The sequence below is a fragment of the Entelurus aequoreus genome, linkage group LG14, assembly GCF_033978785.1.
Source record: "Entelurus aequoreus isolate RoL-2023_Sb linkage group LG14, RoL_Eaeq_v1.1, whole genome shotgun sequence".
Classification (NCBI taxonomy): domain Eukaryota; kingdom Metazoa; phylum Chordata; class Actinopteri; order Syngnathiformes; family Syngnathidae; genus Entelurus; species Entelurus aequoreus.
Window position 1 is genome coordinate 46,544,521 of NC_084744.1, and position 24,772 is coordinate 46,569,292.

General features: G+C 38.9%; 1 protein-coding gene across 9 annotated transcripts in view; it reads right to left on the reverse strand.

Moving 5' to 3' along the window:
* The window catches only part of fmnl2a (formin-like 2a), a 103,392-nt gene extending 81,912 nt beyond the window's left edge, over positions 1 to 21,480 (reverse strand). For 2 of the 9 annotated variants that reach the window (XM_062070000.1, XM_062069999.1), the window contains exon 1: positions 20,804 to 21,480. In XM_062070000.1, coding sequence (XP_061925984.1) covers positions 20,804 to 20,917 — 114 coding nt within the window. In that variant the 5' untranslated portion in view covers positions 20,918 to 21,480. The remainder of the gene's footprint in view (positions 1 to 20,803) is intronic. The other 7 variants (XM_062070005.1, XM_062070003.1, XM_062069998.1 and 4 more) reach the window with 6 other exon arrangements.
* Positions 21,481 to 24,772: the final 3,292 nt, after the last annotated feature.

The window sequence follows — 24,772 nt, forward strand, 5'->3', positions numbered from 1 at the left end:
GCACATCCCTAGTGTGTGACCATCGTAGCACTGTTACTACGATTATCAAAAGCAAACTTTTTAATGGCCAAAGCTGTCATGGAGTAACAATTCGTTAGAGCAATTTCTGTAATACTTCTTCTGAATCATTACAACTACTCACACTATGTGCCATGCCACAACAAGAATCCCTCTGGCAATGCATTGCATAAAACGAAATATTTAGAAATTGCTCAACTCTGCGGAAATGACTCGCCCGCATTAACACTTGAGCATGATCATCAGTCACAACTCGTTATAAGGCACACACTCATGTATACTACAATATGTGACCATTAGACTCGAGTGAAAGGGGCAGGGTAACATTTGAGACACACGCGGCCCAAAGGCCAGCAGTCCTCCCTTCATTATCACAGCATGCCAAAGTAATCCTTAATGTTCTGTGGGACCACAGGTGTCCCCCGTCTGTCCTCAGATTAGCATGGTAATCCCCGAGAAACCCTCCACCCAAACAGCTCCTTCCTACTGCCCCCTTCCCATCTCAACTCAACGACCGCCTTCATGAGGACAGGATTGTTTATGTTTGCAAAGCTGTTCACCAGTGGAATGCTTTACGACAAGCTAGGTCCAATGTTTTGTATCTGGCGCCATTCATCCTCTTCACTGATGACGACTATTATAAAAAATAGGCTTCGGCGCGCTTTATGACAAAAAGTGTATAGCTTTTATCAGTCTGTAGGTAAAGATATTTTCTACAAGCTTTACATATCTTTGTATGTACTTTAAAACATTTGGTTGCGCTACTCAGTTGTTGGATTTGCCTACTGTTTACAATGAGCATACCAGTGGTATATCCAACATTGGTTCTGCTGCTGCTATGTTGTGCAATATACTTATTAATAAACTGCTGCTGCTGTGTTGTGCAATAATATACTTGTTAATAAACAACCATGTGGTCAAAGTTTTCGTTCCACTTTTAATGAACAACCTTGTGGTCATAGTTTTCGTTCCACTTTGTCATGCACTCCAAATTAGTTTAAATATACAGTAAGTTGTTATATATATGACTTTTTACAATCCGGAAAAAAACAGTCTCTAATTATTTTAAGTGCCTGCTTCCAATTAATGCCCCGTCCTCTTTGTGGTTTAAATAAATTCCCCGCCTATAATTAATTAATTGTATGGCAGGGCTCTTCAACTGGCAGCCCGGGGGCCAAATCCCGCCTGGAAAAAACCCATACCGGCCCCCCAGAGCTCAGTTCAAAACTTTGGAGACAAACATTTTTGCAGCAAATTCATTAAACACCGGTGCTTCTGTGGTATGGAGGAACTTGGACAACTGTTAACACATTGGCATATCCTGGACATTTTAACCTTGATAAGAAACTTGGGATTTACATAACTGAGGCGTTCCTCAAGGCGGACCTTCAGGTACTCTATTTGGCAGTTGCATTTTATTTTTGCAATGGGATTTCTGTAACTAAGGTGTTGTTGCAGCTTGTTCACTTCAGATGCAGTCAGTAGTTCTGTTCAACTTCTTTAATTGTACTAGTCGTGTTCAAGGTTCCATTTTAGGTCCTTTCTTTTTCATCATTTGGGCTATTCAACTGGTGGTCAGCGAGTTTAGTTAAAAAAACGTGTGAGACTCACATTTTTGCAGAAGGTCTTTAGAAACAGCATAGCGCTCCTGTAACTCAACAAAATACATATACCAAAATCTAATCTATTGTAGAGGATGCTGAAATTAATCCAGAATGAAGAAAGTATAATGAGGGAAGACAACCGGCCCCACAGTCTTTATTTTTCTAGAAATGTGGCTCCCAAAACAATTTAGCTGAATATCTCTGATTTATGGTATACAGTGTTAAGATAAAAACTGCTATACAGCTAGTTGGCATAAGTAAGGAGTGGTCTAAACCTTTTGCACAGTGCTATAAATCAGCAGTCACAAATCTAACTTTTTGTGTGGAACATTTTCCGAATAATAAAACAACATAAATATACAACCTGTAAAAAAAAGTTTCACAGATGCACTTGCTACTCATTCAATCAAATCAGTATGACAGTACAGAGGATACAGTTGACAAATGTTCCCCTCGATACAGGCGATGGTTTCCAAGATGGAAAATACAGGAAACATTATGGAGATTGGTTTGGAGCAGCAGGGGGTATTCCAAATAAAACAAGTGTTACATGAACATATAACAGGGTCTGGTCCGATGGCCAGATGTTAAGGTTGCGAAAGAGTGTGGACTGCGTGATGGACTCCATGTTTTTGTTCCAGGATTCAAAGAACACAGATGAAGGACTTCAAACCATACCATACAGTCTTTTAGATGGAAAATAGTTGCTTCATTTAATGATTAGTGATGAAACATTGAGAGAAAAGGTTGCACTATTACAAAATGAATATAAAAAGGCAAGGCAACAATGTGATGAACAGGAAATGACTCAGCCACAAAAGGTTATATTTGGATCTATGAACTGCAGGCCAAAAGGAGGAGGACTAATTAAATACCGGCGCTAAGTATAATCCCACAGATCCTTTAATCCCGGTCTTCAATTAATTACAGCATACCAACAACGTAATAACGGGACACTTTTTTATAGCGCAGCTGAAAACTGTCCCGGGTTTGAAATAGTTTAGTAGCACAAATTCTTGATCATTCTTCTGTATTACATCAGGATGCTGGTATTTGAAAGCAAACATACTCCGATGAAGCACAGCCATTCAAATCCGAATGGATTTGCTTTAGTGTTGCACGTTCTTTAGAAAAAATGTTTAGGGAAAATAAAACAATACAATATTACATTACTACTGTGTTACATACAATTGTGATGTACACATTTAAAAGCCCATACAATTTGGATGCCAATATAGACTTAGACTTAGACAAACTTTAATGATCCACAAGGGAAATTGTTCAACACAGTAGCTCAGTTACAATGATGGAAAGGACAATGCAGGTATAAATAGACTAATATAGCTATAAAAAAAATCTAACATATATACGAATATATACATAATATGTGTACAGAGTAATTTATATACAGATATATTATATTATGTCTATAACATATATACAACATAAACCAATGACCATGTACAATATTACAGTATATACAGTCTATATGACAGCAGCAGCATAAAATGAAGAGTAGGTCCAGCAGGAAATAGAAAATAGACATTATAAACAAAGAGAAGTAGCTAACATGTCAGGTGTCAGGTAATAGGCAGATGTCATCTATTGCTGTATGGCGAGTGATGATACAGCTGGATGGAGTGTGGAATGAAGGAGTTCTTGAATCGCACAGTGCGGGAAGGAAGTTGAAGGAGCCTGTTGGAGTATGAACTCCGCTGTCCCTTAATTGTCAGGTGGAGTGGGTGGGAAGGATTGTCCATGATGGCCAGCAGTTTGTCCAGTGACCTCCTGTCCCTCACTGACACAAACGCCTCCAATTGTGTGCCAATAGTTTGGCCGGCTTTCCGGATCAGATTATCAATCCGGTTTGAGTCCCTTTTGCTGGTGCTGCTCGCCCAACAAACCACTGCGAAGTACAGTGCACTGGCCACAACAGACTGATAAAATATCTCCAACAGCTTGCTGCACACATTGAATGACCTAAGCTTCCTCAGGAAAAAGAGTCTGCTCATGCCCTTCTTGTAAACATCTTTGCAGTTGTCCTTCCAGTCCAGTCAGCTGTTCAAGTAGACTCCCAGGTACTTGTACTGCTCCACCACTAGTTATAACGTGTGTCTCAAAACTAGCATAAAAAACTTCAGGTGAAGTGATCATGCATGACGTTGCAAAACTTGAAAAACCTCAGCATGGTTTTCCTAAGGCAAGCTGAGTTTCAGCTAGCATCAAAGAATAAACTGAATTTTTTTATTCCAAAAAAAAGGACCAGCATCAACATGCTGCATTTCAGAAAGAAAACGTGACTACACCCAGGAAGCTACATGAAATAGTAAGCTGACCCCATAGAGTCTAATAGCTACTTTTTGCTAGATTTATGATGGCGGCAGTTTCCCCTTGGAATGGAACATTCCAATTCAAATTTAAAAACATTTTGATGGTGAAAAATGTGATTTTGAAATCGGAACACATCAAAGGTTGATCAGTGTTCTGGCACAAATTGCACACATTGATTTTTAAGATTCCATAGTATGTTTGCTTCGGGTTGCCATGTGCAATAAATACTTCTGGAATTTTTCAAGTAATTTGAATAATACGAAATATATATGTGGCATTTTTACAGCAGGTAAAATGTTGAGTAGTGGCATTACATTTGTACGGTTGAGAGTTTTACTGGAATGTCATCCCCCAATCTCTACCCTATATATACCACGAGTGTTGGATTGGTTTACAGATCTCGTTTAGCGGGGGTTCCTGGGATTCAGTCGTGCCTGAAACAACAGACTGTTGCATTGTCTTAAGTGTGGATGGGGTCTGTAAAAAACTGGCAAAACTGCATTCAAATACCACAGGACCTCCAATTCTGCACTGCTGATGGTAATTCTGGAAACATGCTGGTCAGCCAGCCAGCCAGCTCTTTGTGACTATGGCAGCTTTATAAGGCAGCAATGTGTGCCGCTGAAAATACCAGCAATAAGAAACGCTTAAAAAGAGGAGGCATCCTTGCTTAATTTGTCAAGTTGCAAGTTAGAATTTGACTATACCCAATATGTAAGCTCTGACATAATGTGTACAAATTTGGCCTGCATTTAGGAAGGAATACTATCCTGCACAAGGTCACAAAATGTTTAGATAGAAAACATCCCTCCAGAAGGACGTCAAATCCTACGCTCATGCAGGCTGTACAAATCCAAATTAGTTCCGAAAGGCCTCGTGATGAGAGTAAATAAGTGAACACTTCCTGCAGTTCCGTTTTCACACTTGGACACACAACGCCAGCAACAGAAAAAACAATACCACATGATAAGCTGACAATGAAGCCATAACACACCACTTGATGTCAGAATGACATTATTCTTCATTCCTAATCAAGCACAGTAAACAAAAAAACATAACAAAACCCCACCCTTAGGAGACACTTTGACCCAAAATATCTGGCCTCACAGTGCAGCTGCCACCCTTGAGCCAAGATAGACGGTTCCTGAAAATGATAAAAGCACTTAAATACTAGACTGAGGACCTCCTGTCCACAGGCTGTAAAACACCCTAACAGAAACTCATAATAATACGTATCTGGTTGGACTTTTCCAACACATGCTCCTGTTAGTGGTCAGCCAACAACAACACGGTAATGCATTTGCTCACATAAATGTAGCAGGATTTGGTACAAGAAGTATGTGCTGTAATTAGTCAAACAAATTTTTTTGGGTGGTGTCTGGTATTTAAACCCACTGATACTAGGCGATTCGGAAATTACTGAAAAATGCTGGATTTGTAAAACTAAAGTTGAACACAAAGCTGGTACACCTCCGATTTTTATTAGGATTTTGTAACTCACTTCTGCTGCAGTAGTACTTCAACTTACAAGCTCAATGGGTAGTGATGTCCCAATCAACATCTTTGGTCTCAGATCCGATACGACTTTAAGTCCAAATTCAATACTTGGACAATAGATTATAGAACTGAAAATGTTTAAAGCAAGTACCTAGAGTAAACACTGACTTTTTTATGACGCTGATTTGATCAAATGTTGAGTTTGCTAGTGTTGTTGTAAATCAGAGGATGTATTAAATTTGCAGTATTGAATGCCACATGCTATTTTGTCAACAAAATAAAGTAGTTAGTGCAAAATAGCTAAACAAAATTTTAAAAACTACTTTTGGTTCCCTTTTAAATCATTTGGGTTTTGCCCTAACAGCTTTCCTGTATCCAAAGACTATAACTCGCAAAGTTTGTAAAGAACATAAACGCCCCCCGAAATATTTTTAATAAGAACAAGAAAAAGAAAAATATCAATCTCGTTACTTTAGTATTGTTTATACTAGGGCTGGGCAATATAGCGAATATACTCGATATATTGCGGGTTTGTCTCTGTGCGATATAGAATATCGTGATATTCGAGTATACGTTCTCACGCAGTTGCTTCTAGCTGCGGGCATTACACTACAGGCTCCTCTCACTTTTTCTTGTGTCTCCTTCTCACTGAGACGTAAAACAAGCGCACCTTCGTCACATACTGTCGCGCGTGCAACGTCACACGCCCTCGCGGAGCAGAGAGCTAGCGGCATGGTCATATCGCCCAGCCCTAGTTTATACACTGATTCTACACTAGGTATCGATAGTCTTGAAATATGGATTGATCGCCCCTACTTTAGATTGAAGCTTTAGCAGTTAGCTTCTTGTGTTGACATGCTCTAATCTCGATGTGTGTACCTGTGTAGCATGCTTCGCCATTCCTTTTCCTCCTCCACCACACTCATTTCCTCTTAAACATTACTGGTACCTTTCTGGGGTGACATCACACAAAAAGACCAAACACAATTGTGGAGTTAACTACTCCAACCACCAGGCTGTTGCCAGGTCATGGTTCATTTGGTACAGGGCCACACAGTCAACATAAAATACATTTTAATAATTTTTAATTACCAGCAAATTGTTTCATTTTAAAAAATGACATTTTATCACTAACTTGTCCATGTTACTTTTTTACTTGTACCAGTGTGATAACGTGATTAAAAAGCAAACATTGTTAAAAAGGAGTGAAAGTAGTATTTTAATCAATCATGTCTTTATCAACAGAGGTCATAGTAGTTGTTAAAGATAGTAGTATTATTATGTCAGTGTCATACTTCGTCAGTAATTCACCCTGTTCCTGCCATCCAAACAGCGGAGCGAGAGGCGAAGAACCGCAAACTGACCAGAAAAGAACAATAAAGCGAGAGAGGCCCTGCACACAGCCAAGAGACCTGTTATTACATAATCTACTGACCCGCTGCCAGTCAGACAAGATGCTTTTGGGTTCCGCTCTGGGGACACATTATCGCCTCACCCCGCTGCACTTCAGAGAGATCCCAACACTGGCCACGGGACGCTCTCCGAGCATTTCTTTTCATGGCTAATTGCTGTGAGCATCCTGCGGGTCGACACACAGCAGAAGCACTCATATCCAAGCCATACACAGCGTGGACACACATGCGGGTATGTGAGGATGGCCCCTCGAAGCCTGTCAGCCCTGGGTCCGGTGCCAGGCTCTGTGTTGGATTCTGAGACAAATAAAGAGTGGTACTGTTCCGTCGGATTGACGCCGGGGTTTAGGTCGCTGTTCACTTTATACTGCTCGGACATAATCCACTATACTGCTTTTTGATGAAGAAAAGTCAACATTTTTGTCACTTCTTGGGTTGATTTATGCTTTGGCTTTACACAATGTTGAACTACACACGATGTAGACATCTCTAAACAGAATAAGCACAATATAACATGGATGGATAGATGACATGCTATCCATCCATCCATCCATTTTCTTCCGCTTATCCGAGGTTGGGTCGCGGGGGCAGCAGCCTAAGCAGGGAATCCCAGACTTCCTTCTCCCCAGCCACTTCGTCCAGCTCCTCCAGGGGGATCCCGAGGCGTTCCCACGCCAGCCGGGAGACATAGTCTTCTCAACGTGTCCTGGGTCTTCCCCTTGGCCCAAACACCTCCCTAGGGAGACGTTCGGGTGGCATCCTGAGCAGATGCCCAAACTACCTCATCTGGCTTCTCTCGAAGTGGAGGAGCAGCGGCTTTACTTTGAGCTCCTCCCGGATGACAGAGCTTCTCACCCTATCTCGAAGGGAGAGCCCCGCCACCCGGCGGAGGAAACTCATTTCGGCCGCTTGTACCCGTGATCTTGTCCTTTCGGTCATAACCCAAAGCTCATGACCATAGGTGAGGATGGGAACGTAGATCGACCGGTAAATTGAGAGCTTTGCCTTCCGGCTCAGCTCCTCCTTCACCACAACGGATCGATACAGCGTCCGTGACAAAGGGCAGCCTTGGCCGAGTCCAACCCTCACTGGAAACGGGTCCGACTTACTGCCTGCGATGCGGTCCAAGCTCTGACACTGATCATACAGGGAGCGGACCGCCACAATCAGACAGTCCGATACCCCATACTCTGAGCACTCCCCACAGGACTTCCCGGGGGACACAGTCGAATGCCTTGTCCAAGATGACTTGCTAATGGTGCATAAATGCAAGACCATAAAAAATCCTGTCATTTTCCAGATACCTAACTGTGTCACCCATCAAAACAAAGCAACGAGCTAAAAGCTACAAATTAACTAATACATGTGTCTAAAAAAGTGTCAAAATAAAAAATTACAATTACAGAAAGAGTTCAAGCTACCGCTCAACCTTTTTAAGACTGCAGACCGGCTCATTTCTGTCAAGCCCCTTGACTGACCTGTGAAACAATAAGTGACAAGAGGCTCCAGACTTCATAGTAAACTGATACTGATACTACTTTTATTGATTGGTAAAACAAAGAAAAGCAAAATATGAAATATGGAAACCATGAACAAAAAAAACAAAATAATACTGAATAATCATTGCTTTGTGCCTGGAGTTCGTTTTTCAGAGAGGTAATAATGGCATGGTAGGATTTGTGTGAGTGACAAGCCCCTACCCATTTATTGATTTTAGGGCTGCAACGATTATTCGATTAGAAACAACCTTTGATTTATATTCTGTTGTTTTAATTGATCATTTAAAAAGGCTGTTTGCAACATTTACAAAGATGCCTGGAGAACGCTAACTTTCCAATCTATTTTAAGCGTTGTATCCCGCCCTCTCACGGCTTCTCGTACGTATGCAACACATGCACGCACATTAGCTTTAGGTGTTGTTAGCTAATAAAAACAATTTGGATAGCTAGCCTTAATTGTCATTGAATGTATATTCCTATCATAACAACAACATGACTGCAAATTGTTTGTTGCTTCTCATTGACTGCTTTTGTATGTGTGCACGCTCTCCCTGCGTACGTGTTGACGAGACTGAGTGAATGACTGCCGTAAACAACACCAATCATTCTATTCAGGTAAAAAAATGGGTTACATAAACTTAATAATTCTGAAAAATATAGACAATTGTCTAACAAATGTGTTCTATTAAACCAACAATGGTAACATAAGTTAGCCAGTGGTGTTATATTTTTTGCTTTGAAAAATGTTACAGTGAGGAAGTTGCAAACAGCACCTTTAAGGAGTGTGACTAATACAAATGTATTTAAATATGCGGACAAAGTTTCCACACGGCTGCGGTAATAATAGAGCGCACATGCGAGGGGTGATGTGTGTGTGCTGTCATATAAGTCACGGCGGACAGCAGGTTTTTTTCTTTATTTTTATCAATGCACACATTTTAAAAGTTCAATTTTAATGTTGTTGATGCACATTTAACACAAAAAATAATTAAGGTTGTAGCAACCAGAAAAATATTTTTTATTTAAACTCTTTTGTTGAAAATACGCATTGAGGCAATAACGTGTGTTTTATCTGATTACTGAATTAATCAAACAAACTAATCGATATGTTACTCAATAACTAAAATAATTGATTGATAGGGAGGGAGTTGGGGCATAACACACCCCACCCTTGCCACAAAAACAGTTAAAAAAAATATGATGATTTTAATCAACAGAGCAGCAACAATGTAAAAATATCACCCATTTTAAAAATAAATGTGTAAATGAATAAATTTTCTTCACACATGCCAGTCAACTCCAAGTAAAGTGCTGGCGATCTTGGAGACTGTGTTTGCTTTTAGCAAATTAGTAGTATGCTGGCCTTTCAGACAGGCAACATGGGTTTGCGCCCCGCTCAGACCAGTAGGAAAAACAACACAGCCAAGAGAGAGTACACAATCGCAAGACAAAGCTGAGCTGTTTTTGATTGACAGCTATAAACACCAATGTTTGCATTCCGTCAAAATCGGGGGCCCCTGAATAGGTGGGGCCCATTGGCAGCCAGTGCATTAAGACGGCCTTGCACATCGAGATATTTGGTTCGTTAGCATGCCTGGAAGCAACAAAACCATATATTTTAAGTACCTGATGCTAATACTTTGTTAAAAATTTGCTTTCGTGCCTCATTATCCTGAGACGCTTTTGCAACAACCCCAGTGACAAAGCTCTTCATGTACACATAGGCTACTAGTGATCGTGTTTTTTACTATTGTGGAAACTTTTTTAAAAAAGGACAAATGTGAGTTGGATATGGTGCCCATTGAGGGATTTTTTAGAGAAGTAGGTTTTGGCTCATGCAATACCAATAACGATACCTGGTCGTGTCACTAGAGCTGTGCAGCAGCCCTGAAACAAATCTACTTAGATGTAATCTGGCCAGACTAACTGAAGTGCAACTACAACAGCAGCTAAGCCCGAAGTCCCCATATGGCACGTCAACATACAACGACTGTAAACAACTCCACTTTTTTGAAACACGCTGCACCGCGGGGAAGCGGTTGAGGGTTAATTTAACATAAACTCTTGCGCAGAATCTAGAGGCTAACACTGCATTCCACTCACACGCCTCCTTAGCTTGTTGTTTTTCTGGCCCATTCCGATTGCCCGTGTGACTCAAAAAGATTGACTGCAGTCATTTCACATGCTCAGCAGCACAGCAGCCGTCGCTATGCCTCCAAAAAGACCAAACCGCCACTTTGAAGCTCTGTTCACATCATTCGATGATGGCTAATGACGGAGTTGAATCAATCAAGGAGGTGAAGCAAATCAACATCAAGAGGGCAGTCATGCCACAGATACAATGACATCAGATGCTTGTAAAACTATCCTTTGGAGCCACTAAAGACCTTTTAACCTTTGATTCACTTCATTGATGATTAAAAATCTAGAACCAGAATAATTGCCATGGATTACAGTTGGATGCGGTCTATCTGTTTCAAACAACACTATTTGGATTCAAATCATCGCCCAGGTCATGGGCAAGGTCTCTCCTATCATGACGGAGCATTGCATTGCAATTAGCCTCAATCAAATTTGGAATGAGGATCTCAGTATTTAGTTGTTTAGAGAATTTAATCAGATGTTTTCCAATAAAAGTATAATTTACCCCAAATATCAAAATCAGTCAATGCCTGCTGTATATCTGCATTCATGCATTGCTAATTCTAGATACTTATGCAAAATTAATCGTAATGTACCCCTTTGCATTCCAAGGGCCTGATGTACTTAAGGTTTGCTTGTATTAAAACGCGGGCAAACTTGATAGTGCACGCCCAAGAATCTACTAAACTTGCGCGTAGAGGATTGCGTCTCTTTAGTGAGTAAAATAAGGATCGCAATCCAGTTCGTGTCGGTCTTCAAGACTATGCAGAATGATTGTTGATCATCTGAACGCCCCACAATACTGGGAGGAGAAGATGCCAATATAATTATTTAGCACGCACAGTGTGATTTATCAATATAGAAACTGTTCTGCCGGCGCTATTTTGCTTCTATACTTACTATGTCTAAAAAGGACGCGCAAATTGGCAGTTGCGCAGTAATGGCTGACACAAGGAGACGATCGCGCTGCAACTTCATCCTACGCATGCTTGTCAACATTTGGACTGTTAAACATTTGTAGTCATGTCTTCTATTCTATTCAGCAGTATCATTTCATAATCGTATAGCTGGCAGAAATCTTAAGGGCTGATTAAAACAAATTCAATTGATGCATTTGGTGTCTGCTGGCATTTGTTTTTTCATTTAGGAAATACACGACCGTTCAAAAGTTTGGGGTCACCCAAACAATTTTGTGGAATAGCCTTCATTTCTAAGAACAAGAATAGACTGTCGAGTTTCAGATGAAAGTTCTCTTTTTCTGGCCATTTTGAGCGTTTAATTGACCCCACAAATGTGATGCTCCAGAAACTCAATCTGCTCAAAGGAAGGTCAGTTTTGTAGCTTCTGTAACGAGCTAAACTGTTTTCAGATGTGTGAACATGATTGGACAAGGGTTTTCTAATCATCAATTAGCCTTCTGAGCCAATGAGCAAACACATTGTACCATTAGAACACTGGAGTGATAGTTTCTGGAAATGGGCCTCTATACACCTATGTAGATATTGCACCAAAAACCAGACATTTGCAGCTAGAATAGTCATTTACCACATTAGCAATGTATAGAGTGTATTTCTTTAAAGTTAAGACTAGTTTAAAGTTATCTTCATCGAAAAGTACGGTATTTTTCCTTCAAAAATAAGGACATTTCAAAGTGACCCCAAACTTTTGAACGGTGGTGCATATAAGTATAATGTATCTCCTATATGAAAAAATGTCTTGCAATAAGCATTTCCTTGTGTTTGGGTTACTCCAAAAACAATGAATGCGCTGCAGTGTTGTGAAGGTCAACCGCGTACCCACAGAGCACAGTGTTGCGAAGGGAAATGAGTGATTCCATGGATATATAATGTTGGTAGTACACGCAAAAACCTTATTTAAATAAAGCGGTCTGCACCAGTTATCAATTGTACCCGCAGTCTTAGTAGATCACACTTAAAACGCCCACTAACAGTACACGCAATTGTATAGTTTGAGGAAAAAACACATGATACATCACAATACAAACAGTAAATGATTGAAAATGTCCTTTGTGACCCCTCTTATTAGTTGGAAGACATGCTAGCATACATGTAACACACACTTCTGGGTTTATAACAAACTGTAATCATTAGACAAATGGTCAATGACTTAAGGCCAATTAGTTCTGTCCGTACTCCTACAAAGATGTTTTGGTCGGTGGCGACTTTATTTTCTAACCAGTCTTTCTCAAAATGCACTGCTTATCAAAAAAGTAGAGCTTGTGGAGCTGTGTGAGGAATTCTAAGAATCCATTTTTTGTTTGAAGTGAAGAAAGAGAAAGGTATGATGAAGTGCATTTTTGTTGGTTTTACGTACATAATGTTTTCAAGCTGTGTCAAAAAAATTGGCATAGGCGTTGGCTTGAGCACCACTAAAATAAAGATTTTGAAGGGGTGCGATTTTGTCTGACAACCAACAATGACTCGCAATCGAAATACTCCATGTCCTTGACCACTTTAAATCCTATTGCCTCCCTTCCGTGATACAGAGATTGGCTGATGATCAAATCTAATTAGGAGTGGCAGGCCTCTGTGTCTTACCTAAGTACAAACATCCAATAAAGAATTGTATTTGCTGTAGGAGCCACTGTTGATTTAATCTAGCTATGACTAATCAATACAACTGAGTGGTGCAAAGTTTTTCATTGTGGCCCTGATTAACGAGTAAAATGTGATTGATCAAAAGTCATTTCAATAGGTTGATAAGAATGTGTACAAGCAGGCATTGTTATCATGCAGGCAATCAATGCAACACTGTCTATGACTCAAGTTTAAATGGCGGTAAGAAACGCTAAATCCTGTGATTAGGGTGCTAAATTCTCAGGCTGGATGGCTTCCATCCCATCAAGAGATGAGGCGAGAAGGGAGAAAGAAGGGGGACTTGCTCCCATGCTGTGACAGCCTATTACTTGATTCAGGGGCCGTTTATGCAACAGCATTTTTAACGTAAAATATTTTGGATGCTCATTTACATGACAACAGCGTGACAGTATACCAACACCCGATATCAGTTTATGTGTAAATGTTTTCTAAGACATGTGCATATTTACTATAGACATTATTTGATTGTACGTCATGAGCAAAACACCAATGGCGGACTGTTGAGCTTGTGTATGCATATACGACACCAAACAATTTTGAATCAACTAATATTTTTGAACAACTCTGAAGGATCACGATGACTTTCAGCATAATCTACAATAATCTCAAGAAGGTGTCTATTCGAGGGGAGGTCTTTATTTGTACATATGCACGCATTTTAACGGTATTTCACCATAAATGTCAAGCAAAACTGGAGTAAAAACTAAATAAATATGGCTATTTAAGATTAAATTCAACTGAACAGAAATAAACAAGGCAAATAAGTTTGTTCACGGAAATTTAACATCAACATGCACAACATTGTGGAGCGACCATATAATTGTCTACTGAAACGTTGATGGACGAAAAAGATACCGTCTCCGCCTGACATAACATCGTCTTTAACACTGAAACTCTTTTAGGACCTGCACTCTTAATATAGGTTTGTTTTCTGGAACATAAACATGCACAACATTGTGAAGCAATACATGATTGTCTATTGGAACACTAATGGCCGGAAAAGATACCCGACGTAACATCGTCTTTGACACTGAAACTCTTTTACAGTCTTTACTGAGTCCATTATTAAAATTCATCGGAGAGACTGTGTACATGACTCAGTTGGTGCTGCTGTTTTGGTTAACAACAATGTTCAGGAATTGGGCTTAGCCGTTCAACACTTAGTAAAAATAATAAAAATTGTTTTCTTATGGCAAAATTATCAGTCTATATGGAAGGCGTTTAAATGAATTTAGTCAGAACGTCACTTCATGCAGTTTGAAGCTTTTTTGCACCACTTCCAGCTTAATACTCAAAAAATGAAAAAAACATTTCAGTGTATGAACAATTTTGTGTTTACTGTCAAAATGTTATTTGAAAGACTCTCAGTACAGGCTTTCAGATAAGAACTGAAGTGTAGTTTCTTCACAAAGGGGCATAAATTAAGTCTTTTTAGTCGGATTTGATATTTTGTTTAGAAGTCATCATCTCTATGTAAAAAACATTGGAAATATCCCAAATATTTCCATTTTATGATATCATTTTAGTGTAAATGCTAACAGGCTCCAACGTTAGACCGCATTATTGTGGCAGGAAATGGACACAGTATGCGACCGAACATTTCATCCTCTCCCTCATCCCTGGGACACTTTTATGATCGCACAAGTCATAACAAGTCACTTGCTTGCGCCAAATTCCCCTCACTAAGCGGCAGAAAATGTTTGACAGCAACAGACAATCACGTTTAACCCACATTTCCATCCACTGCTCAAATTTCATTCCTTACTGCTGAAGTTCACACCTCAGCTTTTGAGTTATGGATATCATCATAAAAGTGAAATGCATGGTTACTTTACGATAGACTTTATGAAAACAAGAGGGACACATCAAAGAACACAAAGGACATAAAAGACATGAAAAGAGTACAGAGCTGATGCAACCAGCTGCCATTCCAGCGGCACGATTTCGACATACAGCTACAAAAATAAAACAACGAAAAACTTAAAAATTAGTAATAGCTAATACATATTGCCCACATACGGTTACACCATGCATAGACAATAAAACAAAACAACACACATATGTACACCGCGGTGGCCTCTGAAACCACTACACTAAAAAGGCCAATACGCAAAAACACAAAGCTCCTGCAACCAGCAGCCAGTACAGTGGCACCAGTTTTCAGAACATGCAGGTTAGTGCCTACAGTTCTGCAAAATATTGTAGTATGGCATTGGTACATAATAGGGGGCCAATACTGGAAATTTTGGAATTGATCCGATACGAAGTAAATACACGGCCAGTATCGCCCATTTTGATACAGATACTGATCATTGAATAATTGTGAATTTGCCTTTTAGTTGATTGATTCTAAAAACAAAGGAAAAAATGTTGTGCAAATAAATATTCTAAAAACAAAGGAAAAAATGTTGTGCAAATAAAATATTTTCATAACTAAATAAAATCTACAGCTATGTAATTGTAAAAATAAATATAATAATATTTTACACTACGGCTGTGAATCTTTGGGCACCACCACAATTCGGTTCGATTCTTGGGGATAATGATTCGATTCAGAATCTATTCTCGCTTTAAAATCAATACATTTGAATAACATTGGGTGCCAGTTCTATGATTAACTACATTCCTCCATGTAAGAGATAAACAGCTGTAATAAATGTATATATTACTTAAAAGAAAAATGGTTTTGTTAAATAAAATTCTACCCAAACATTAAAAAAAAAAGTCAAATACAAGTAAGGCAGCAAGAGAAGTATCCCACACTTCTCTTTTCTAAAATAAATCTGTAGCGCAAATATGGGCATCTACATCAACAATATGATTTGCCCGAGTGGCAGGAGAAGAAAGATTTTTTTTAAACAAAAAAAATTTAAATATTTGTTTTAATCCATTAAGAATCGTTACATCTAAGAATCGCGATTCTTTCGGAAATCTATTTTTTTTATACCCCTATATGTTACCCTTTGTCCGTTCTAGCACACACAATTGTTTGAGAAAAATCACTATTTCAAAATAATTTTAAAAAACAGCAACGTACAAAAATATACATCTTATAATGTAAACAAAACCAAAATAACTACTATTACACGCAGATATTAGTGAAAAATAAAGTCGGTTGTCAGTATATCAGGGAAGGGAGGAGCAAAGTGTGTCTGAGCGGTGCAGAGAGAGAGAAAAATGTCACTCTCGCAAAATGACAAAAAGTGCACCGATGTAACAAAACTATCTTAAAGTGTAAACAAAACCACTAAAATAACTTTTACACACAGATATTACACACAGATTAGCAGGAAGGGGAGGGGCAACGTGTGCCTGAGTGAGCAGAGAGAGTGAGTCAATATTGCAAAATCACTAAAAAAATAAACAATGTACCAAAAATATAATTTCTAAAATGTAACCAAAACCACTAAAATAATTACCATTACACACAGATATTTGTGTAAAATGATATCAGTCGTCAGCAGCGCAGGGGAAAAATGTGCCTGAGTGAACAGAGAGAGTTAAGCAGACTGGGGTCGCATAAACTATGATGAAATCCAAATAATTTGCAAAACTACAAAAGTATTGGTCCCACAGCGCTGGCATTGATTCGATACCAATACCCACCTTGGTATCTCTATACTGTCAGGTACGCACCACCCATGGCACATATGGTGACACAATATTTACTGAGAAATAAAGCATATGTTCTATTTTGCAAAGTTTATAACAGTGAAAAAAATGCCTGGATTCACGTGACAATTTGAATTAATTCTTGAATCCTTAAAACCTAACCCCTCCACAAAGATTTGAGGAGTTTGGGCATAATCCTTCTACAAAGCACTAACAGACTTGACAGATTGCTGCAGTCTGGAGTATTAATGTTACAATAAGTTTAGTATTGTGGTGTATAATTGCCCTGCATCATCATATCAATAGGTGCTTTATTAGTACTTAGCTTGGCCAGGCCTGGGCAATTATTTTGCTTCGGAGGGCCAAATTTAGAGAAAAAAATGTGTCTGGGGGCCGGTACATCTATTTTTAGGAACACTAATACAAAACCTCACAATAATGTCTGAATGCTAAAAACGTTATGACAGACCGCCTTAAAAAACGGAATGGAATTTACCCTTTCTTACTGAATGAGACACCTAGAAAGTACGTGAAAATAAAGAATGCGTGATTTCAATATTAACTATGAACGATAAAACACTGAATATTGAGAACATATGAACGTCACACCCCCTCTTGATCGACACATCTTACAATTACGCGAAACGCAACAAAAATGCAACAAACAGCTAAATATGAACGTGAAAAAACCATGTACTATCTGATATATCACTAAGCTTTAGAACTTTGTTGTAAAAATCTCCTTCCGCGTCTATCCCTGACACCCGCATTATAGGCTGGCCGCTCTGGAAACACTCTGTGGAAACACTCCCTACCCACACTGCCTGGTGCCTCGTCTGAGCTGCTATGACTTAGATTACAATAGTAACTAGATAGATAGATAGATAGATAGATAGCACTTTATTGATTTCTTCAGGAGAGTTCCCTCAGGAAAATTCAAATTCCAGCAGCAGTTTACATAATTGAGATTGAATTTAAAAAGTACGTAATAAATAATGGGGGTATATGTTATTGTTTTACGTCTTCTGTCATCCTAGTACTACCCCCCTCCCCCCCAGAGAGTTGTACAGACTGATGGCGTGTGGGACAAAACTAGTACATCATGCAAAAGCGCAGATTCCAACCATTAAAATACTTTGTATAGTTCAAGACCTACGGTCATTTGAAATCATCACTGCACATCATAATGGCGGCTACAGTTTCGATCTTAAAGATCTAAAAAAATTATTTGGGAATGTCCGGCGGGCCAGATTGAAAAGCTTAACGGGCCACGTGCGGCCCCCGGGCCTTAGTTTGTCCAGATCTGCTTTAGACCTTACTTAGGTTATGTTGTATCATGCAACTATTGAGGTGAACTTATCAGTGCACTAGTTGGCTGCAACCAGCAGAGACGCTGTTGATTCAATTTCAACCCGTCTGCATTCCAAAAAACAACATCAACGTAACATGGAAAGCAGAGAGCTACATTCATGCTAAGACAACTATTTCTTCGACTCAAGATAACATTGGCCCTGAAACAGGACTTGAGAACATTCAAAGACATTATAACTTTTTATTTCATTGATCAAGGAACATTTTGTGTTGCACTACTTCAAAACACAATAAACACATTACCTGACAGTTGAAAAATGTGTGATAAAGGCTCTTTGCACCATATTAGTGTAATTGTCTCCTTTGTTTACAACTATACGTGACACATGTTTAGAGCTATACACATGACTTACTGTACTTAACACTCCGATGTGCTGTTTAGTGACTTTTTTTTCCAGGTGACATATGCAACTTAGACAAAAATGCAGCCTTATGGGAAGTTATTTGACATTTTTGTTTGAGAAACTGGGTTAATGTTTTAGTCAATGGGTTATCAAAGCGATAGTGATTTAACTATGTGTTGAGTATTGTGGGCAAAGGGGTGTACAATATTTTGCTTACCTTACTTTAATCCTAGTAAGTTAAACTGAGGCAAACTGAAGTGCAATACTTGGTAGCAAACCAGCACAGGTGCGGTTGATTTATAATTTAGTCTCAACCAGTTTGCTATTTAGAATATGTCTTAGCTAATTGGGTGATTGGCATGGAAATATGGTGTATCACTTACAAACTGTAACAGTAAACACATTGGTAAACAAATTACTGCCTGACAGTGTCAATCAAAATGAAGCCTGGAAGCATTTGGAATCCAGGGGTCTGAAACTCATTTTCATTGAGGGGCCACATCACATTTAAGGCTGCCCCCAGAGGACCACTTGTAACAGCAAATATATATGAACATTATTTGATCATCGCCTCAAAATATTATTACACGTATGCCTTTTCATTTGATTATATAGTATTTTACGTACAAATTTATGGGTTATTTTCTTTGAAATCATAAGTCAAGGTGCCAAGCTGATATTTAAGTATTTTTATTTGAACAGAAAAATATGTTGAAAATATGTTAATATGTTATAATATTAAAGTGAAAAGACATGGTAATATAATGGTCAGATATGTTAATATGTTTGTTGCATGCTTAGACAATATTAAAGTTTAAAGACATATCATTATAATATCTATTGCATGGTCAGATAATATTAAAGTTAAATACATGTTGATATAATGTTTGTTGCATCGTTTGATAGCATTAAAGTTAGAGCACTACATGCAATTTTTGTCAAAATTGAGAGAATACATTTAGTAATAAAGATTAAGTGCTTTATTGACATGTGTCAAGGTTTTTGCAGGCAACATTAACCAATGTGGCGGGCCAGATCTGACCCCTGGGGTCTTGTTTTTGACACATGTGTCTCAAAAGCGGAACTTTAAACACAGCTCTTGTATAATATCAGCATATTCACATGTTTCCTTTACATGCAACTATATATAACACATATTCTTTTTACTGTAGTTGTCTTTCAACTGTAATGCTTAGGAATACTTAGTAGTAACTGTTTATTTCCAAAGCAACTTTAAAATGGCCCAATAAGTTGGAAAACGCAGCAATAAAGCCAATTATTTGACTTTTCTAGACATTTTATTAGGCAGATTGGATTAATGCTTTTTACAAAGGGTTATCAAAGCCCTTCCTGACGCGGCATACAGTCTGGTGTGCCGTGGGATATTATGTAATTTCAACTATTTGAGTCAAAAAATATTATTTTCAAACCAGTAATTATAGTCTGCAAATTATGTGTTGTTATTGAGTGTCGGTGTTGTCTAGAGCTCGGTAGAGTAACCGTGTAATACTCTTCCATATCAGTAGGTGGCAGCCGGTAGCTAATTGCTTTGTAGATGTCGGAAACAGCGGGAGGCAGTGTGCAGGTAAAAAGATATCTAATGCTTAAACCAAAAATAAGCTAAGGTGAGTGCCCCTAAGAAAAGGCATTGAAGCTTAGGGAAGGCCATGCAGAACGAAACTAAAGCTGTACTGGCTACAAAGTAAACAAACAGAGAATGCTGGACAACAGCAAAGACTTGCTGTGGCGCAAAGACGGCGTCCACAACGTACATCCGAACATGACATGAAAATCAACAATGTCCCCAAAAAGAAGGATAAAAACAACTGAAATATTCTTGATTGCTAAAACAAAGTAGATGTGGGAAATAACACTCAAAGGAAGACATGAAACTGCTACAGGAAAATACCAAAAAAAGAGAAAAAGCCACAGAAATAGGGGCGCAAGACAAGAACTAAAACACTACACACAGGAAAACAGCAAAAAACTCAAAATAAGTCACAGCGTGATGTGACAGGTGGTGACAGTACACCTACTTTGAGACAAGAGCTATAGTGATGCATGCTGGTAATGGTTTAAAGTCATATCCAACAATTGCGACAACTACTTTTTACTTTGAACTGAGTTTCGTTTTTTAATGATTTCTGCTGGTGGTGTGCTTGCGGATTTTTTTCAACGCAAAAAATGTGCCTTGGCTCAAAAAAGGTTGAAAAACACTAGTAAGAACATTAGAATAATATTTTGGATGACTCCCATTACCGGAGTGTGGTCAACTTTAAGAGGGAGTTAAAGACAGCTGTCCCGTCCCAGGACGCATAGAGTGAAGGGGGACAAATAAAGTGTATTTCAACTCACCAAAACAATAGCGAATCTTTCCTCCAGCTCTCCAGGGTCCGGCATGGGGAGTTTTAGGGGCATGTTGTGGCCCCTGAGATCCGTGTGTTGGTCCATGCTCCCCGCGTTCCCCATGTTGGACCGATCAGTTCAACAGCTTAGGAACAAAAGTGAAGTTAAGTTATTTAAAAAAAATGACGATATCCTGTTCGGTCGCCAAGGTTCGATTCCTTCCCTCACTTCTTCAACATTCAACCACATGTGTGAGTGAGGGGGGGCAATGGAGCGGACCGAGCCCCTGGTGCGGAGGCATTTTCACCGCAGCAACAATGCGGAGAAAGAAGGTTGGGGAAGCTCGGGGGAGATCTGGGAAAGTTCCGCTCTTCTTGTGCTTGTTATCCGAATTTCGCCCAATTCCGGCTCCACTTCCAATCGGTGGGGATGACGAGGAGCATGATTCAACGCTTTGCACTTTCTACGTCGCAGAGTTGTAGTCCGAGAAGGAGGAGGCGATGTGCGCCCATCAACTAATCCCGCGGATCTTCAAGGAGGAGGAGGGGGGGCGTCCAACTCCGAACTCACACAGTCACACTGCGGCCGCACACATGCTCTCTCCCCGTCCTACAATGAGTCCTTTCAGGGCCAAGCCTCCTTCCTTTCTCCTGGGGCGTAGCTCCTCCAACGCCGTAGCCAAGGAGATGACATTTTGTTGCGGTGCATTGTGGTACTTTGAGTCCACCGAAAAAGCAAATCATTGTTAAAAACCCTTTAAACTTCATAGTTCTTTCAAAAAGGACACAACTAAAACACTTCTTGATGCATACCGTGACGTTTAACTTTTGAAAATGTCTCTTAAAGCAATGAAACCACTTTTAAATGCGTGGAAATAAGTCGTTGTCGTCACAACCTAAATGCTACTTTTTTTTATTATTAAAACAGACGAGTCGAATTATTTTTTCGGGTCACGTGTTTACGACTAAAAAATAACACCAAAACTGCCCTAATGTCTAAAGTGTGACTTTTAACTTTAAAAATGTCCCTTAAAGTGACAAAACAACTTACACGCGCGGAGATACGTCATAGTCGTCACAATTTAAATGATAGTTTTTTAGCTAGCTCGTCAATGACGTTTTCCGGGTTACGTGTTTACTGTTTACTCATGGAGGCACTTAATAAAAAATGTTTATATTGTTTTTATTTTTAATGATGTCCAAGGAAAACAAAGCCATAAAAACGTCCCACATCCTAAAACAAAATCATTAGGAAACCATTTCAAACAAGACAGATTTTTTTTAAATAATGTATGCTAGTGCGTTCATCTGTTTTTTGTTTAATTCTCTTTCAATCCTTTTTTTAATTTTTCTTCTCTTTCCTTTCTTTATAATTACTTTTTGAATGCCATTTTGTTGCGGTGCATTGTGGTACTTTGAGTCCACAGAATAAGCAAATCGTGTAAAAACCCTTTAAATTTCATAGTTCTTTTAAAAGGGACACAACTAAAACACTCCTTGATGTCTATCGTGACGTTTAACTTTTGAAAATGTCTCTTAAAGCGATGAAACCACATTTAAATGCGTGGAAATACGTCGTTGTCGTCACAACTTAAATGCTACTTTTTTATTCAAACAGGCGAGTCGAATTATTTTTCCGGGTCACGTGTTTACGCCCAAAACAAAACTGCCCTAGAGTGTGACTTTTAACTTTCGAAATGTCCCTTAAAGTAACAAAACAACTTACACGCGCGGAGATACGTCATTGTCGTCACAATTTAAATGATACTTTAATGATAGTTTTTTAGCAAGCTCGTCAATGACGTTTTCCGGGTCACGTGTTTACTGTTTACTCGTGGAGGCACTTATATATTCACAATATCCAGAGTAATGTCACATAAACCAACATTTTTTTATATCGTTTTTATTTTTTTATGATGTCCAAGGAAAAGAAAATGCCATAAAAACGTCCCACATTCTAAAACAAAATCATTAGGAAACTATTTCAAACAAGACAGATTTTTAAAAAAAAGAAACATCTATGCTAGTGCTTTCATCTGTTTTTTGTTCCATTCTCTTTCAATCATTTTTTTGTTTTTCATTTTCCTTTATCATTAGTTTTTTTTAATGCCTTTTTGTTGCTGTGCATTGTGGTACTTTGAGTCCAAAGCAAAAACTAATCATGTAAAACAGTAAAAGATACCCTTTGAACTTCATAGTTCTTTTAAAAAAAAGGACACAACTAAAACACTGCTTAATTTCTATCGTGACGTTTAACTTCTGAGAATGTCTCTTAAAGCGATGAAACCACTTTTAAATGTGTGGAAATACGTCGTTGTCGTCACAACCTAAATGCTACTTTTTTATTACAACAGGCGAGTGGAATTATTTTTCCGGGTCTTGTGTTTACGCCCAAAAAAATAACGGGACAAACTGCCCTAATGGGGGGTGGGGGGGATATGATATTTTTATTTTTTTATTTTTTTTTGTCAAAGAAATATAATCATGTGTGCTTACGGACTGTATCCCTGCAGACTGTTTGATCTATATTGATATATAATGTATATATTTTGTGTTTTTTATGTTGATTTAATAAAAATAAAAAAAATATTTATTTTTTATTTTCTTGTACCAATCGGTCCACGGACCGGTGGTTGGGGACCACTGTCTTAAAGCGATGAAACCACTTTTAAATGCGTGGAAATACGTCGTTGTCGTCACAACCTAAATGCTACTTTTTTTATTAAAACAGGCGAGTTGAATTATTTTTCCGGGTCACGTGTTTACGCCCAAAACAAAACTGCCCTAATGTCTAGAGCAGGGGTCGGCAACCCGCGGCTCTAGAGCCGCATGCGGCTCTTTAGCGCCGCCCTAGTGGCTCTCAGGAGCTTTTTTAAAAATGTATGAAAAATGGAAAAAAGATGAGGAAAAAAAAAAGTTTTTGTTTTAATATGGTTTCCGTAGGAGGACAAACATGACGCAAACCTCCCTAATTGTTATAAAGCACACTGTTTATATTAAACATGCTTCACTGATTCGAGTATTTGGCGAGCGCCGTTTTGTCCTACTAATTTTGGCGGTCCTTGAACTCACCGTATAGTTTGTTTACAAGTATAACTTTCTCCGACTTTCTAGGACGTGTTTTATGCCACTTCTTTTTCTGTCTCATTCTGTCCACCAAACTTTTAACGTTGTGCGTGAATGCACAAAGGTGAGTTTTGTTGATGTTACTGACTTGTGTGGAGTGCTAATCAGACATATTTGGTCAGTGCATGACGCAAGCTAATCGATGCTAACATGTTATTTAGGCTAGCTATATGTACATATTGCAGCATTATGCCTCATTTGTAGCTATATTTGAGCTCACTTAGTTTCCTTTAAGTCATCTTAATTCAATTTATATCTCATGACACACTATCTGTATGTAATATGGCTTTTAATTTTTTGCGGCTCCAGACAGATTTGTTTTTGTATTTTTGGTCCAATATGGCTCTTTCAACATTTTGGGTTGCCGACCCCTGGTCTAGAGTGTGACTTTTAACTTTCAAAATGTCCCTTAAAGCTGTGTTCCCCAACCTTTTTGTAGCTGCGGACCGGTCAACGCTTGAAAATTTGTCCCACTGACCGGTGGGGGGCGGGGGGGGGGGGGGGGGCTATGGTATTTTTATTTAATTTTTTTTATTTTGTCATAAAGAAATACAATAATGTGTGCTTACAGACTGTATCCCTGTAGACTGTTTGATATATATTGATATATAATGTATACATTGTGTTTTTTATGTTGATTTAATAAAAATAATAATCTTTTTTTTTTTTTTTTAATTTCTTGTGCGGCCCGGTACCAATTGGTCCACGGACCGGTACCGGGCCGCGGCCCGGTGGTTGGGGACCACTGCCTTAAAGTGACAAAACAAGTTACACGCGCAGGGATACATCATAGTCGTCACAATTTAAACAATACTTAGTTGTTTAGCGAGATCGTCGATGTCGTTTTCCAGGT